Source organism: Cyrtonyx montezumae, unplaced genomic scaffold, assembly GCF_038088225.1.
Source record: "Cyrtonyx montezumae isolate F1298 unplaced genomic scaffold, pur_monq_1.0 scaffold_2, whole genome shotgun sequence".
Taxonomy (NCBI): domain Eukaryota; kingdom Metazoa; phylum Chordata; class Aves; order Galliformes; family Odontophoridae; genus Cyrtonyx; species Cyrtonyx montezumae.
This window is the reverse complement of record NW_027071936.1, coordinates 45,074,076-45,091,975: the sequence shown is the minus strand read 5'-3', so window position 1 is coordinate 45,091,975 and position 17,900 is coordinate 45,074,076. Positions and strand designations below refer to the sequence as shown.

The following is a 17,900-nucleotide window of genomic DNA, read 5'->3' as shown; positions in this document are numbered from 1 at the left end:
TGAAATGCATCTAGCTCTCAAAGATCTTTACAACTGGCAATGACAACTGTTGCAGAATGAGAAATTATTTATGATACATTCTGAAGTTCTATTTTCTCATTCTCCAATTGTTTAGGGATTGTTGTCATTACTGGACTTTAGGTAGGATATTTCAGAATGAACGCAATAAATATCCTAGGGTATCCTCAATGGTATGCAGCGCTATTTGACTGAGGTTGGCTAAATCCTGCTGTTTTCATTTATAAGGAACCTTACAAGAGATGCTGAATGTGATCTGTAGGTTGAAGATCTTATGAACTGTACACTGGAGACTCTCTGGCACAAGAGGCTTTGGCCCATGGCCAAGTGATGTATAGGCCAGTGGTGCTGCCACTGGTGAACAGTGTGAATTCAGCATTAACTCAAAAAAGCCAAGGCTCATGGTCACGGATAATGACAACGTACTGCATGCAGTTTTGGTCTCCCCAGATCAAAAAAGATCTCCCAGAAGGATTCCAGTGGAGGGCCCCAAAGATGATAAAGGAAGGAGCACCTCCCTTATGAGAAATGCTTGAGTAACATAAGTCTGTTTTGCCTAGAGAAAAGAAAACAGAGCATATCTGATTAATGTTTACAAATATCTGAAATGGCAAATAGATGAGGCCAGGTTGTTCTCAGTAGTGTGTAGTGACAAGCCTTTGTTCCTGATTCTAAAACTTAAACTTAGGATGTTCCATAAAAACGTGTGGCAGAACTTCTTCACAGTAAGAGTGACAGAGCACTGGAACAGGTTGCTATGAGAGGTTGTGGAATTTCCTTCTATGTAGATATTCAAGAGCTGTCTGGACACCTACCTGCACAACCCACTGTAGGACAACTGTTTTTATCAGGGAAGTTGGAATCTATGATCTCTTGAGGTCCCTTCCAACCCCTGCAGTTCTATGATCCTTAATCTTCCTAGTGCATTACTGATATCCTGCTACTGAACAGAAAGCTATTTATGTTAAGTTATTGAGCATACATGCAAAATAGAAAAAGCCCTTATTTTTTCTCTAGAACTACACTCTTACCACATACTTCCAACAGTCCTGGAGGGCCAAAAGGCTCTCTTATTCTGGAATACCTCTGAAACTATTGTTGGACAACAGAGTAGCTGACCACCTCTGGGTGCCTGATGTGTATTTCCAAAATGACAAGAAGTCCTTTGTCCATGGAGTCACACTGAAAAACCAAATGGTTCAATTCCACACAGATGGGACAGTTCTTTATGGTCTATGGTACATTCTGGGTGTTTTCTGTTTGTTAATCTTAAATCATATGTATGGCTAATAATTTTATGTGTAGGTATTACCTATGCGCTCCTTTCTCTGTATTTCTCACTATAGCTTGAAAAGACAGCAAATATTCCATATACTGCACAATAATATATCCATCAGTTTTCCAAAAGGCATGAAAATTACTTTTCTTAGCTACAGCTAATAAAAAAAAATGTCTCTTCCAGCTCTTCTGAGCATGTTAATGCTACTAACAAGATCTTAACTACAGATCTTGCCTGGTAGTCTACCATTACTTCGATAAACTCTTCCTTCCAAGATTTCTCACACAGTTCTTTAGAATGATATGCAGTATAAAATCTGGGAGTCATCTGAAGAAATACAACCAACCTATATTCACACCTGTAGATATTCTAAAAAAAAAAAAAAAAACCAAAAACAACCCTGACAGATATAACACAAATATTATGTTCAGAATGTCTAATTAAAACTAAACCAAATTATATCTTACTTTGAGATTGCTTCAGGTCAGAGTGGACTTTGGATTACTTCTAGAGTTAAAGTAGTTTTGCTGCAGGGCAGAAGAAAACACAGCATATGCTTGAAACAACGTTGATTGCTGTAATCATTCAACCTGCGAAAATCCTTGGAGAACATAAAACTGATAACATACTGTAGTAAATCAGGGGAAAAAAAGTGTAAAGCCTAGGTACAATTTTAAGGCATTTAATCTAGGATAGAACAGGAGAGGGGGAAAAGAAAAAAAAGAAAAAGCTGCTTCAGCGATTCAAAATTAAAATAATATTTAAAGAAATATAACTTAGCTTACCAAAAATAAATGCTTGAAGTTACCTCTTAGCCTATAAAATCACATTTTAAAATATATCACTACCCATGCTCTCAGGGAGAACCTTCCAACCCAACAACTCAACCTTCACAAGAAACAAACAAACAAAAAAAATTCAGAAGCTATTGTTTATTTTGGTTCATCATAACTTTTCTTTTGAACTCATTAGATTAAAGGCCACACTTTTACTACCTAAGCATGCAAGGTACTTTGGTACAGCCAGACCTTTTCTGTTGTTTTGGTTGTAAAAAATTAAACCAGGAACTCATGAGGAAACAGCTGATAGCCTACAGACTGTCATTATTACCTGCTAAACAGCATGGGAAAAAAACCCTTTCTCATTGCCTTCAGACCTCCTATTGTTCCTTTCAATTGCAATGAAACCAGTTCAGAACAGTTATGATAAGAGGACTTTTTGGCCTGAAAACTTCACAGCCCTCACTAACAAAAAGGACAACCATTACTCCACGTACTCCTCATATTTGCAGTCTCATCAGCAGCAGCCAAGTGCAGAAAGAGGTGCTCAGCTGTGCTCACAGCTCCAGCTGCTGAGCCACGATTTCCCCAAGACAAGGTTTCTGTTTAGTTACATCTGGTGAGTAGTGTTCACTCTGACAGTGAAAACACATGTAACATTCCAGTCCCACAGGAGAAATCTGAGTGAAGGCGGAGATAACAGCATGTAGAAGAAAGAATTAAGTTAAGACACTGAAATAATTTTCATACCACAGATGGCAATTAGCACACTGAACATTTTGCATTTGTTAGCAGACACCGTCCTCGCTAACAAGCATGCCACAGTCAGCCTGCAGATAGCCTTTAGATTATGCCAACAAGAATTTCTTCATATTTCAGACATCAGATGCCACATAAGTGAGATGTCGCATAAAATATTCTGAGGTAAAGTTAAACGTTGCCTGTTAGAAAATTCAGCACAGCTCAAATCTTACCTACTGGGCAGAGAAGGAACTTTGCAGAATATTGGTTACATACAGCTTCTACTCAGCATATAGTACAAAGAACATCACCAAACCACATGACCTGTGAGCTTAATTTCCATTACTGAAGATGGAGCACCGACCTGCCACAACCTGAAAAGGACAAACACCTCCAATTACACTCCAGGCTAGAGTCTGAGCTCCCAGCAAATCCCATCTGCTCAGACATGGCCTTCAAGTCTTCCCTCTTGGATGCGTTAAACTTGCTTCTCTTCATGTCTCTCATTCCCCATGAACGTTTTCTGTTTTCATTCCAGATATGTGTCTTTTCAGGCTCAGCTGTGATAGTTTATTGGCTTATTTAAACAGGAATTAGAACAACCACAGCAATGCTAAATAACCCACTCTGCCTGCATCCGTGCGCCCAATAGTTTGGCATTGATGTGATGATCAGAGGAAAATGAAGCAAGGTTAACTGTCTGACTTTACAGACAAATAAACAAGGGAAACAAACTGAATGCACTGGATTGGTTTTAGATCATATAGCAAAATATTATCAGTTCCCCGTGTCCTCATCACAGTACTGTTTCCATGATGACACAAACAGTTCCTTTAGCTATTTTTCCTTTCAGGTGCTAGATCACAACAGACTGAGGAATAGTGTGCACATATCTACTTGTACAGATACAGAATGCTCCTAAACCTTCTGCCCTCTAAAGATATGAAATTACTGTTATGTTTCCTATTGCAGATACTACTCCTGTTTATTATTCATGGTATTGAGTGATGTGTAATATCACTAACCAACTAACTCTTTCATCTTAATGCCCTGACAAGGAAATGCACATAAACATATATAGCTCTGTAATTATATTTCCACAGAATTTCATTTCAAATATGCCAGGGAAGCTGAGTGAGTGTAGCTATTAGGTATTATATGCCTGACACAAATTACTTCAGTGTCTATCAAATTCTCCCATGAGCAGCAATTATTATTTTCTATGGTGTATTGAAATTCAGAACCCACTTGCACCTTAAGGCAAATAAAATACCTTTAAAGTGCAAATCTGCAGCATAGGGAGGGCGATGCCTGAGACCTACTTCTAGTTGCTCCAGTGCAGCCTCTCTAAAATACTACATTCTTTTTATCTCCCCCCTTCCCACTTCTAGTAAATCATCAGACCTTGTCGCTGTAATCCTTCTTGTGCTAAGTCTCTCTCATAACTTTTTCTTTCGCCTTTTCAGTCAAGATTCTCTAGAAATCTCTTCCAAAACTTTAGATGCTCAAACCAGCACATGGTGATGGTGTTTCTTCCACTTGTTCTCTCTCTCCTTCTTTTCAGTAAGATGTTGGAGACTTAGTCTATCTTTAAAATATATTATTTGTTGTACTGAACTGCATACTCAAATTCTTACAATCATGATATTAGGACTGTAAGCTCTGATTTAAATAATCCTTCCCTAGTATCATCCTGCTACCTCCTAATTCATTTCACCAATAAAACAAAGGCAACTTATTTCTTCTGAAACACCCTACTACTTTTTCCTCCAAATACTCCTTATAGATTTGATTAGAGGAGCTGTCAGCTCCCTCTGAGGACACGTCATCACAGCAACAAGCAGCATGCTCACGCTGGTACTCAAGCTATTATCATAGAATCATAGACTGATGTGGGTTGGAAGGGCCCTATAAGATCATCTAGTTCTTACCACTCTGCTGAAGGCAGAGACACCTTCCACTAGACCAAGGTGTCCAAAGCCCCATCCAGATTGGCCTTGAAAATCTCCAGGGTTGGGGACATCCATAACATCACTGGTCAACATGTTACAGTGCTTTGCCACACTTGTAGTAAAGGATTTCTTTCTAATATCTAGTGCATATCTACCCTCTTCCAGTTTAAAACCATCTTCCCTCATCCTGTTGATGCTTGTCCTTATCATGGACCTTACATGTCTCTTCACTGGCCACGTTGCCTACAAAGATGTCAACACCAGTCCCAGCACTAATCCCTGAGGAACATCAGTTGTCACCAGTATCCACTTGGACATTGAGCCACTGACCACAACTATCCAAGTGTCTCCATCCAGCCAATTCCTTATCCAGCAAGTGGTTCATCAATCAAATCCATTTTCTCCAATTTGGAAACCAGCTTATCATGCAGGACAACATCAATGCTTTGCACAAATCCATGCTCCTCTTTCTTAATCCACTAATGCTGTAACCCCAATACAAAAGGCCACCAAGTCACAACCTATGTTCAGCTCAAGCTAAAAACCAGGACTGCATTAGTTTTGAATGATAAAAATCAATGCCATCTAACTGAAAGAAAAAAAGACACTTTTTAATCTCACACTACAGAAAACACAGAGCAACTTACAAAGCTTCTTTTCATCAAGAGATGTAACAGTCTTGGAAATGATACAAGCCTTTTATTCCATAGGTCAGTGCCAAGAGATTTAGCAGCAGGTATTTAAAGAAAAAAATGTACTAGAGTAAAAAAAACCCAGAAGAGCAAGACACTATTACATCACTGTTGCAATAGAAAATTTTACTTTCACCATTACAATATTCACACGCGTATTTGATAGAAAAAGCAAGAGATCATCTAAAAAAAACATGGTAACTTCACTTATAGAGATAGCATGTATTTTTAACAGTGCATATTATTAGTATTTGCTTTCATATAATACTATTTACAGATAGATATCTGTGCAGAATATTAACGCGCTGACATACTGTAAAGTAGCATACCTCATATTGACATATATTTGGTATACATCACAGTATATGCATTTTCCCAATTCATTAGAATGCTATTTACTAAAAGCACATCTATTTTTCTCTAACAATATTAATGATTAAAAAAATAAGATTGTACTTTGCATATTATTAATTTCTAATCTAGTGAGGACAATTATTATTGAGGGAGAAAACAATAAGTTCTTAACTACTCAAAATCCAACCTCATTCTCATTTATATTGACAGCTGACAGTGACAATAATGAAACTCAAACCAAAATTTTCAGTTTCTGTAACACAAATCAAGGAGGTGGAAGATGGGGAAAATCCCTCACTCTTCTATTTTTATTAAAGTATTAGATGGGTAAATAAAAAGTCATAGGGGAAGCAATCGATATTTTCCCAGATACAGAGGCCTGCACTAGACTGATGAATACACTCAGATCACTTAAGTTCTTTCTTATGTATTATTGGCCTAATTTAAAAGGAGCTGCAAGAACAATTTACAGTCTAGAAAACAGCCAAGTTCCTGAGTAAAATAAAATGAAGTGACAGATGAATTACTCCATAAAACACAAAAGTACATTCTCTATTCAGCACCTTTGCTTTAGTACCAACATATATGCTCTAATAACTGTCAGGTCAAAATATCTTCATATAATTTCCTGATTAAAAAGGAGAAAAAAAAAAGACACAACGTGAAACAACTAAAAAGTTTACTTTACAAAGCCAACAATAAGGTTGCGTTACTATGTAACGTGATAACATAATCTTACCTTAAACTACATATCTGATTACTTTTTCTTAGAATCAGAAACCAATCCTCATAGACACAAAGATACAAATACTTCACAAAGAATTTATGCTGTTTTGTGTTACATTTGATTGAATTACCAGTACAACCACAAATCATCTTTCAGAAAAGAATATAGAAGCAACAGAATTATTGGATCTATCAGAAGCCTAAATGAAGAGTCAAAAGCATAGGCAAATATAAAGCAACTTAAAACCCACTCAAACCTATGGTAGAGATGTTTACTTCAGAGTAACCTACCCAAGAGAAACCATCTAGGACTCCAAGCAGCTGCAAACTATTTTTTCACCTCTGGGTAAATTATGAGGTGACAGCATCCACCCGAGCTCTGGTAGAGCATTGCCTACCTCTCAGGGTTTCACACTGGTTGAGTGTCGAAGTCACAGCCACTGATGTAAGTACCAACAGCACTTTCTAAGAGAAAATGACAAAGACTAATTTTTTGATATCACAGAAGCAGAAATAGGCTTGGTCCAAAAAGACAGTGGTCATTTTCCAAGAAGACACATATACTCTTGTATCATCATCATTTCTATAGATCACACAGAAAAGTTTATCATCTAGAAGATAAGTTACTCACTGACGATATGCTGACATCTCTCATGCATCATAGAACAGGCAGAAGAAATTTCATGAAGTTCAGAGTACTTGGCACTTTTCAGGCCTTCCAGTTTAACTATGTGATGATCATGTGTGCTGCTGATGGCTCTTTTAGTACAGCCTCTGAAATCCACCTCAAAGGGTACAGTCAAAAGAGATTACAAATGTAATATTTTTCATAGTATTTAGATGAATAGATTTGTAAACTACGCAAGATAGTATGATCAAGATGTTTTATTGGAAGCATAAATCATGTGATCTACATTATGCTTCCAGCCCTGTTTACATATTTGTGTAAATGAAGAATCTGCAAAGCAAGTCTGCTATGGAAATCATTTTTCATTCTATTATTCCCTGCTTGCATCATTTGGAGTAAAGTGGACTATGGGCCTAACTGTCTTATTTCATGCTCTCAAAAATAAAATAAAAAGCTTTAAAAATTGCTGTTTCTTATTTATTTACTGGGAGCTGATACATCATAGGATTGTGGATCAATTTTTAATTATTTCTTCACTTGAGACAGCTAATTCTGTTCTTAATGCAATAATTGCTGCTGCTTCTTGATAGAGAGTGTACATTTAAGCAGCTTGCAGAAAATTGCTAAAATTGAGAAAAAAATCCTAGATCAGAGGTAGTTAAATCTAAATTGGCACAAGACCTCACTCAGATTGATTTTCAAAAGGTCGGAGCCAGACAGCATCGCCTTCCACTGTCTGCCTTTGAATCCAAGGAACAGCAATTTCTTCTAAAACACCAGGATGAGTCAAAAGAGTATAGCAACTTCCCTAACAAAAATGCTTTAAAAAAAATACAAAGATACTAAATGAGTGTGTTTTTGTTTTTCTAAACTTTTAGAATACACAGCTATCATACAAGTGTGAGCAACTAGCATGCAGCATCTCACAAAGATTTCTCAGTGTTACCTGAGAGCCCCCTGCTGGGACTTTGCCCCTAGGAATCAAGCAGAGAAAAGAGGTTTGTTTTGAAGATGTGTCACAGATGTTTCAGTAATATTTAATTACTCTACATATGCTATATTATCATCCTTGGAGTCAATGAATTCTTAACTTCTATTTAGTGATTTGTTCATGAGAAGAAAAATAAATAATATTCCTCTGCACAACAAATGCATTTGCTTGGTTTTAGTGAAATACTTTAAATGATTAAAAAGAGTCCTACTTCTGGGCAATGCGTGAAGATTGAATTGGACAGACTGCATACTGGATAGAAGGGATCCAAACCTGCAGATGGTCTGTGTGGCTGTCACTGTGAATGCCACAAACAGAACTGGGTTTATTCAGTCTGATTAACAAAAAATGAAAACAACAACAAAACACTGGATGAACATTTTTAGGACTGAAGAAAAGGCAAAACGCTATAATGAATCTTCATCTTTTAAGGAAAAGTAATCTTTTCATTATGCCACCTGATTTAACTGCAACAAACAGATAACATTTCAGGAAAGTTACCAAGAACACAAGTTTTTCTTGAGAACAAATAGAAGCAACAGCTCTCAGGTTAATTACAAGATAATTGCTCTGAACTCACAGATCCACTAGTATACTACTTCCAAGCAAAATCTGTATAAAAGATCCAAGCCATACTGTAGCCACTGCCTCCTGGGTGTCAACACGTACTGCAGTGCATAGCACTGCACACTTAAGCTACTTGGGACAGTACACACCAGCTTTCCCAGAAATATTTTATATCCACGTCATCTCACTCTTCTGGTAAGCTTATTTCCCACATTCCTCTTTGAGAATGTTTTGTAGGTTTCCCTGAGTGCTCAAGATTAAGATCTCAGTGATGAAATGGCTGTTTCATTCAAAATGTTTTCTCAATGGCAATGAAAGTTTCTATATTTTATGAGCAATGAGCTGCTGGATGTTTGATATGTATATAAGCCTTCATTTACCAGTGATCTTTTATTCAATTTCTAATTCCTTCCTCCATTATTTCTTGCTGGCAAAATGTCAGGCTTATTCTTAAGATGTCAGTGAAAATATCAAAGGACTTTCTTGAAAAAATTCAGAAGACTGCATACACACAAGGTTATAAGTAAAGCTGCCTGGACACTGCATTGCACTGTCCATGAATTTTCACTGACATGGGGAATAATTCAATCTTTTGCCATACACAGTCACCTATAGAATTTTTTTAATCAGCATAAGTATTATTTGTAAAATTGAATGGCTATTAATACACTTAAGAAAAGGTTCTGGCCTTGGCATAAGGATTTAATAACTAAAAGGAAAAAAGTTAACTTAGTTCTTCCCACCACTTTCAAGCATGCTTATTTAGTGAAAATACAATAAGAAGTAAAATTTAGCTGTAAATATCCCAACTTCCCATGCAGTCCTAAATTGTACTCAGGCAGGATATCTTAAACTTGTAGAAGCTTCAACATATAAAGCATCAAACTGATAAACTCTGTTCTGGAAAGGTTCCCAGTTCTCTCCTTCAACCATTCCGTGAAACTTCAGGGTAATGAGTTTAGAATTTCAGTAGAGTGTAACGGCACCTTTTAATAAGTGGTTTGCAGCCCATTAGAGAAGGCAAGAAGCAGCAAGAAAAAGGAGATTCTGTGAGAAAAAAAAAAAAAACTTAGGCCAGAGGGAAAGGAAAATATGCTCTATAAATTGCACATTCTGTTTGCATCTTAATCTGCTGAAGGTAGGTAGGAAAGGAATTTGTTTGCTTCTTGCTAAGATAAGCCATCCTGTTCTTCAGAACAACAGTGTTTGTGATGCCACTGAGCAGCCATCAAGGCTGTAGGTTATTAAATTGCCTTTTCTTTAAGCTTAATGGAACACTGAGTCTTAGCAAAAACCATTGATTCAGCTACTAAACATGAGAATAACAGCCAAAACATGTACAGGATGGAAAGCGGAAGGAGTGGAATTTCAAACTAACACAGCTTGGCATAATTACTTAGATATTTTCTTCCATTTTCATTAGCCATCTGTATTAAAGAAGGCCCATGTGACTTATTATGTCTTCCCTCATTGAAATAATCCAAAGAAGAACTGCTGAAGCATGAAATCCAAAAGAAAATACAGTAACATTAGGTGAGCAGAGTATCTCACTTCATATTTCTCTTTTGTCTCAGATAAGCAAACAAGTAAAATCACCCGGGCACTTCCTGGGGCTTCAAGCAGCCATGCAACACAGCCTGGTTGTGACAGATCAACAAAGAGTGAGAGTCAAGCATCATAGCCATCTTGATTTTATGTGAAAAATTCTCCTCAGTGAGTCAGATAACTTGAATAGAAAATGATATGTAATAAGCTTCTATCTTAATTTCATATTTTTATATAATGATAAAGTTCATCTCTCATCTAAGCATTATCATCAGTTGCAAATACAGAATAAATTATTATGAAAGCTTGTTCTACCTCATGTAGTCATGTATTTTTATAAGGGAAGTTTTTATGCTATTTTTTATTATATAATTATTTTTACTGTTGGAATAATGAAATTCCTACTGAAAAAGAAGACAATTTGGGCAGAGAAAGCAATCATGAAGGCCACAGATGAATTATTGAAAATCATTGAGGTTGTTTGCTTATTCTGTCTTTATGAACACTTTATTCATAAAGACAGAGAAGCATACATTTTATAAAGTTTACCACTGTGTGCTATAAAAGCTAAATGAAGAATAAACAGGCACAACAACAGATAGTGACTGTGAGGAATTATATGTCAACTATTTTTTGCATTAAGCACAAGGTATGTTGCAAGGAGAAAACTAAAATCTGAAGAGTACAAGTCTACAAAATACTAAGTTTTACTTGAGGCAGGATTAAAGTGGGTTAGGAGAAGGCCTTATACAGGTCAACAGCAGAGCCTGAAACAGGAAATTCTCTGAAATTCATAAATATCACCTATGATGGTTAAAAAGAGCTGAGGATTTCAGTCTTATATTCATTCAGCCTCAGTTTTCAGATCACAAAACACATCCATTTTGTTATTTTCATCAAGACTTTGATTCTTAGCTGGAAGAGCAAAGAGCTAATACATCCTCACATTCATATAACATATAGTTTGCTCGCATTTCATGGATGCATGAAATCTTGATGAATGTATTCATACCACCATTTAGAAAATATCTAGTTTTCATGATTTCAGTGAAAAAATCTAAAAGTTAAGTGCCATAAATGCAGCTCTAAAGTAAAAATGAATATGCAAAATATTCAAGAGGATTCTTGTCATACCTCTTTTTTGGATTTCAGATGCAAATTGGCATAGTTTTAATTACAGTCTGCCAGCCCTTTAAAATGCTGCATCATAAAGTATCTATACTGCATCATGAAGCACGGAGAGGAAAGCTTGAACTCTCATGTACTCTGTGGTATCCATTACTCTCCTACCTGAACATGCCCATATGCCCACCTCTTTGAAAAAGGTTCTCTTTTTAAATATGTCAGGACAACACATATTACAATGTAGTCTCTTTCTGAAACTATTAATAACATGCTCAGTTGAAAAAGAGGGGAAAATGCGTACAGATAAAATAAGATCTAGCAAGATACCATGGGGAAAACTTTTATGTACATTATCTACAGAACATAAAACACCTCTTTATATTATGAGTCATGTAGTTAGCTTCTGAAATAAAAGAGCTTATTATAACTAGCCTGTATTCTTTCTTTATGAGGGATGTTCAATTTACAGAGAAGCAGTGACAGATTTCGTGCATTCAAGATGCTGCGTAACTACATTACCATCTTCTTGATCACTGATGCATGCAGTGAATAAAAAAGGTTAAGGGTAAAAGAAATTAAATTTTTATTATAACTGAAGTCTAAAACCTAATAAAATGGGACAAAGCTCCAACATTTGAGCAAGTTGGTCTCCCAGTCTTGCATTAAAATTTGAATTACAAAAATGTTTGTGTATTTAAAAACTCTGTATAACAGTTACTGCTACTAGAAGACAAAGTCTAAATCCTTCTCCCCATACACACAACACATTCAAATATGCAATATCTACCCCCTATCAATTCAAAGTTATCAGTATCTCTACCCTGAAAGATCTCCTCACTGAAAAATAATATCTCACATGCACAAAGTTTATTTTTTTTTCAGCATGACCCACACAGGAGAAATCTGCATATGACTCATTGGTGTTGGCAGTCAGGAGAAATTAATGCTTTAAGTATGCCTAAGCTACTCATTGGGGCATATTAATCTGCTCCATCTTATACCAGTCCAGACAAAAACCTGGGTGAAAAGCGCAAGCTCAAATAAATTATTCACACAGACAAGTTCACGACAGTACAAATATATTCTTCTCCTAACCCATGTTGTGTTGGTTTAAAACGGTTGCTCATAGTTCACTCCAAGTTGCGCATCACCTCCTCTCTGCTTGAGACTACAGGTCTTGTACAAATGCTAACTGAGGTTGCTTTGGTGAACTCTTCCTCACCTATTTCAGTCACTACAAGCTAGTCTTTGTCTTACATTAACAACTAATTAACAAAAAGAGACTCACTGAGGCTATACAAGGGGTTTTCTCAGTTGCCTTACATTGATTCAAAATTACAGAATAACCCTTGAGCCAAGAGCAATGAAAACATTCATTTCTTCTCTAATTTATCTTGTCTTCCATTTAAGATTCATTTACAGGGCTTGATTATCAATCAGTTTTCCATACAAAAGTCACATCAGCTTTCATTTAAGCCAGGGTCCTGAAAGAAAACAATCTAATTTCTTTGCTCATGTTTTACACTGCCAGCAAGGTTGATATTTTGGCAAAGCAAAGATCCTCTCATTAAGCTCCTAGCTCAAGATTTTTATTTTACTTTTAGTTCTGCAATGAAATTAGTCACCACACATGGTAGATTAACTCCCGCAGCTCAGCTTCTTCAGGTGCACTTGAGTTTCCTCAGAACATATGAATCAAGACATAATTACTCTGCTAGCATCACTGACTGGAATTATTAGTTTTCACATTCTACTACTCATCTGGGACAAATGGGGTATGCTTACTATCTAGTCAAAATATAGGGGAGGAAGGATGGAGGAACTACGGAAATTCATAAGCAATGGAGGCTGAGAAGAACTTCAGAAATTGGCCACAACATTAAGAATCACTTCAGTGATCTGGAAAGGCTTAACAGTTTAAGCTCTGCTCTATGAGTGGTAAAAGCATATTTTTATTAGGTTCTGCAATCATTAACAAGCATGAATCAGCACGATGTCGTATTTAAGGAACCATTTATTGTTGCTACTGCAATTTCACCTAGTTGATGCATTTTTGTAATAGATTTTATAGGGGAGCCCATTATCATAGAATCATAGAATGGCCTGGGTTGAAAACGAGCCCAAAGATCACCTTGTTTCAACCCCCATGCCATGGGCAGGGTCACCAACCACTAGACCAGGCTGCTCAGAGCCACATCCAGCCTTGCCTTGAATGTTTCCAGGGATGGGACATTTACAACCTCTCTGGGCAACCTGTTCCAGTGCATCACCACCCTCTGAGTGAAAAACTCCCCCCTGACATCTAATTTAAACCTTTTCTTTTTTAGTTTGAAACCATTCCCCCTTGTCCTATCACTATCAACCTGTTCAAACTTTATAAAGTGTGGTTACAAAACTTAACCACAAACTCTAGTAGGAAACTCTTTGCCTTTGCATCAGAGTTCCTACTACCTCTCACATTTCAGCTGTTTTCTCTACTAGACCTAACAGAAAAAGCTGCCTCCTGTTTCTGCTGCATTCCCATGCAGCAGATACCAAATTCCTTTGTACTTAATTACTGAATTCTACTTCCTTCTGGCTTAAAATGAAGCAGGGTTCATTGGTGTCAGGACAACCCATATGCAATTTGCTACTTGTACTGCTATTTGAAGCTGCTTAATAGTCAGTGGACACTCTACATTCAAAACCATTCTGCTGAGATTTAGAACCATTTATTTTACTAAAACTATATTGAAAACTTCTAATCTAACTCTACTTTCCTCTCAGACCTTCTCTAACTCTAAGCACTTCCCATATGTCCCTCTCTTTTTGCCCTGCAACATTCTGGTGCTGTCAAACTGACCTACTTCTTGCAGTAAATTTCAGCTCCAATTCTCAGGCAATTTTTATTGAAGTATCTTGTTTGCCCTGGTATAGTTACAGTTCTCTTAGGATTTATATTACAAAATTTATTTTCATAGGTTTGTGGCTAGGCTGTAAAACTCCCCACTCCACTGAAACTTGGATTACAAGCATCAAAGAGGATTTTTGCTAATATTTAAAAAGTTATAGCATTTTAATGATTTTTTTATATTTCTAGATCTTTACAAGCAAGTAATTCATCTTCACTGAAAGATGAGTTATTTCTGATATACTCTGTTGAAGAGAAAAAGATCTTACATTACCTATTCATAGCATGCATTTGGTTTAAGGTTTTGATTTTAAAAGCTAACTCCAGTCAAAGCAAAATTCTTTCTTTTAGATTATTTCTCTTGCCCTATTCCTATATGTTAGAGTTCTCTTTTCCTCACTGCCTCCTATCCAGCCTCTGTCCTGGGGCTTCACACTCTCTTCTTGTCAGTAAGTGGTCAGCAAGTCTATTTGTCCTCATTTAGGGTAATCTCCTCACTCTATCCTTGCTTTGTGACTAAGCAATTGTTCTCTGGAGCAGAGTTCTAGCAGTCTCTAACTGAAACTATTTGGCAAAGATTTGTTTCTTGAAATGGCATAGCCACGATTAATTTACTGACTGAAGGGAAGAAGTGGAATTAAAAGTGGACACTATGACAGCCTAAGCAGGCAGCTGGATAGATTCTGTGGAAAATAACATATGAATAGAAAGAATAACAGGGACAGATTTATTATTTACTTTTTAGTATTAGTAGTTCAAGCCAAGTTGTTGAATGGTTTGGCATCTTGGAGATTAATTTTTCACACCTATCTTCTGCCTGGAAACAGACATTTTTATTTATGTCTCAGAGATAACCAAACACTCCTCCCCTACATTTGCCAAACATATTCACTCTTAGGAATGCCACTGGGTACATGGGGATGGACAACAAATTCAAAATGATTCTTGCAGGTTCATTACTACACTGCAGTACTGGACAGCAGTACTACAGTAGTTAATACTTCTGATTCTTTTCAGTGGTATTTTTTTGTTTTACCGCTTCAGTTATTTTCATCTTTCAAAACAATATTGCACCCCTTGATCATTTAACCTTTTCTGGTTCTAGCTATACTAGCTCAAGATATTGACCTCCCAAATTGCTCCTTACATTGATCCTTGAGGCTACTTTACTGCTGAGTAACTTGCATTTCATTTGAGAGCCAGTGTGGGCAACTAACAGGGCAGCCTGGAATGAAAGAAACATGGTGACAGGAAAGGAGGAGGCAACACCATCACAAGGCAGCAGGAGTCTTGTCCAGAGCATACAGACTGTCCCTGACACCATGTCACCACTATTCACAAGCGGTAGAAGAGATGACTTCTGGAGACATACATGGTTACTGCACTGAAAACAAGACATTTCAAGAAAGGTCAGAATCTGGCTGTACTGTGGGTTGACTGATAACTATGATACCAATGGCTGGGCAGCTCTACCTAAAGCAAACACAACGAAATGATAATGAAGTCTTGGGAGAAAGCTTTGATCTAATCTACTTATCTGCATTAAATATGCCCCTGCTTAAAACAAAACATAAACAGCATGTTTATTTACCCACATATACATGCATATACAGATATCTAACACACCTTTTCTGGAAAGGCACACCATTGTATTTCCGAGAGAGATTCAAACTATTATGAAAGTTTTATTATTCACTTAAAAAATAATAATAAAATGAAGGAGAAGCAAATCAAGAAAACTCTTACTACTTTAAGATATCACTTAAACCTAGCAGAGAGTAAACATTTTTCTCGATCTCATCTTTATAAAACATAAGTAAAACTGTACTCAGTATGATAAAGCTTTCTGAAACATTCTCACACTGGGTCCTAGTCTCAGTAGCTTACAGCTTTAGCCCTGCGAGCTGAATATTTCTCTGTTCTTCCTCAAGATGCTTTTTTTATCTTCCATTCTTAAGAGACTTTACAGTTTGTGAGCGAAGATTAAAAGGAAATGTATTTTGCACTTGCTAACCTAAATCCATACAAATGCTCTCCTTATAAACTCGAGCATTATCTCAAACTAATATGCAGCACTGACCTAGTGGTTAACAGCATGTCTCCCTGGAGTCATAAAGTCACAGATGCATTTCCTACTGCTTTTGTGAGAAAAAAAATTAAAAAGACAAATTATAATCATTTCCCAACCTAGAAAAAAAGTGGTAATTAACTCATCTCTAAAACAAAGTACCTAAGTCTTTTACTAAATCTAGCTCAGGAGCCAATTATCCAATTTTCTCTCAATTTCTAATGAGATCTTTGAAGACGCTGGTTCATCCTAAACTTACTAACAAATGTGTGATCAAATTATATTAAAGAAGGATTCACAAGTAATACACAGATTGATGAGCACAGTCTGTCCAAGTACACACTATATTGTGTAAAACACAACACCAACCCATAGCTAATGTTCAGACATCTTCTCTAAGTGGGTTCCTCCCAGTGCTTGAAGTTGGGTATGCTTTCAGGGTCAGAGCTAATACTTTCTCCCTGGGACACTCAGTCACTGATCTCTTGGGCTTTGCTTTGAAATTTACAGTAGACAAAACAATGCTGTACAGAATCACAGAATTGTAGGGGTTGGAAGGGTCTTCTAGAGATCATCTTAGTCCAACCCCCTGCCAAAGAAGGCTCCCTAGACCAGCGCTGACAAAGAAAAAAACCTGCATATTTAAATGCACAATGCCTTCTTATACCCCTTCAGTAACTCTGCCTACAAGACATCCCATTAGATTTGCTTTCTTTTTCCTTCCCCTTAAGAGTTCACCCCAGTTCATATCCTCATAGATATTTATAATTTATTCTCTGTTGACAGAGAGAAAAAGAACAAACATTAAAATTTGATACGTTTCTCCAACAGGGAAGAAGCATCTCACAACAGAATTTGCATTGTTTAACTCTGATCATATCCACATTTAGTTGTTCTTGCTGTCTTAAATATTGCTTCTCTTTTTTCTTTGAGAACTGAGTAATAGCTTTTTGACAGTATTTTGATGAAGAGTTCTAAGTACCGAAACATAACTCCACTTGCTGCCCTCATTCTGAACTTATTTTTACTGCTTGCTGCTGATGTATCCAAAAATATTAAGGTTTAGCACTTGTTACTACAAGATTTACTGCCCTGTAGGGAAACCTCTCCTCTGTCAGTATTACACAGGGAGGCCTGTTTTGCAAATACTGGACAGCTATGCTTTTCTTTCATATCTTTGTATTTTAGTCCAGAACTTGATTATAAAGAAGAATATGGTATTCACGGAGACAAACAAAGAAATAAAAGCTAAGCAGTGGATCAGATAATTTGAAATACAAGAAAAAAATTTGAAAAAAGAAAGTTGATTTTCATAAATATTATTTATCTTGTCTGTTAGAAATTTACAGACTTTACTCTATGCCAGGGTATCTAAATATTGACAAGACTGAAGCTAAGCAGACTAGTACGTTATATTCTGCTTACCTTCTTTGCTTAATTCCATTTTATCATCTGTCTTCAGAATAATCAAAAGAATGCAAAGAAAGTAGGATAGAAAACAATGTACAAACAGAATATATTAGCCTCAACATTGAGAGAGTACCT

At 36.6% G+C, this 17,900-nt stretch overlaps 1 protein-coding gene across 1 annotated transcript in view; it reads left to right on the top strand.

Annotated features, from left to right (window-relative positions):
* GABRB1 (gamma-aminobutyric acid type A receptor subunit beta1) overlaps positions 1-4,341 on the top strand; it is a 49,903-nt gene extending 45,562 nt beyond the window's left edge. The window contains exons 6-7 of the mRNA XM_065736195.1: positions 1,036-1,256; positions 4,284-4,341. Of these exons, the coding sequence (XP_065592267.1) occupies positions 1,036-1,256; positions 4,284-4,341 (279 nt within the window). The remainder of the gene's footprint in view (positions 1-1,035; positions 1,257-4,283) is intronic.
* The last annotated feature ends 13,559 nt before the right edge of the window (positions 4,342-17,900 follow it).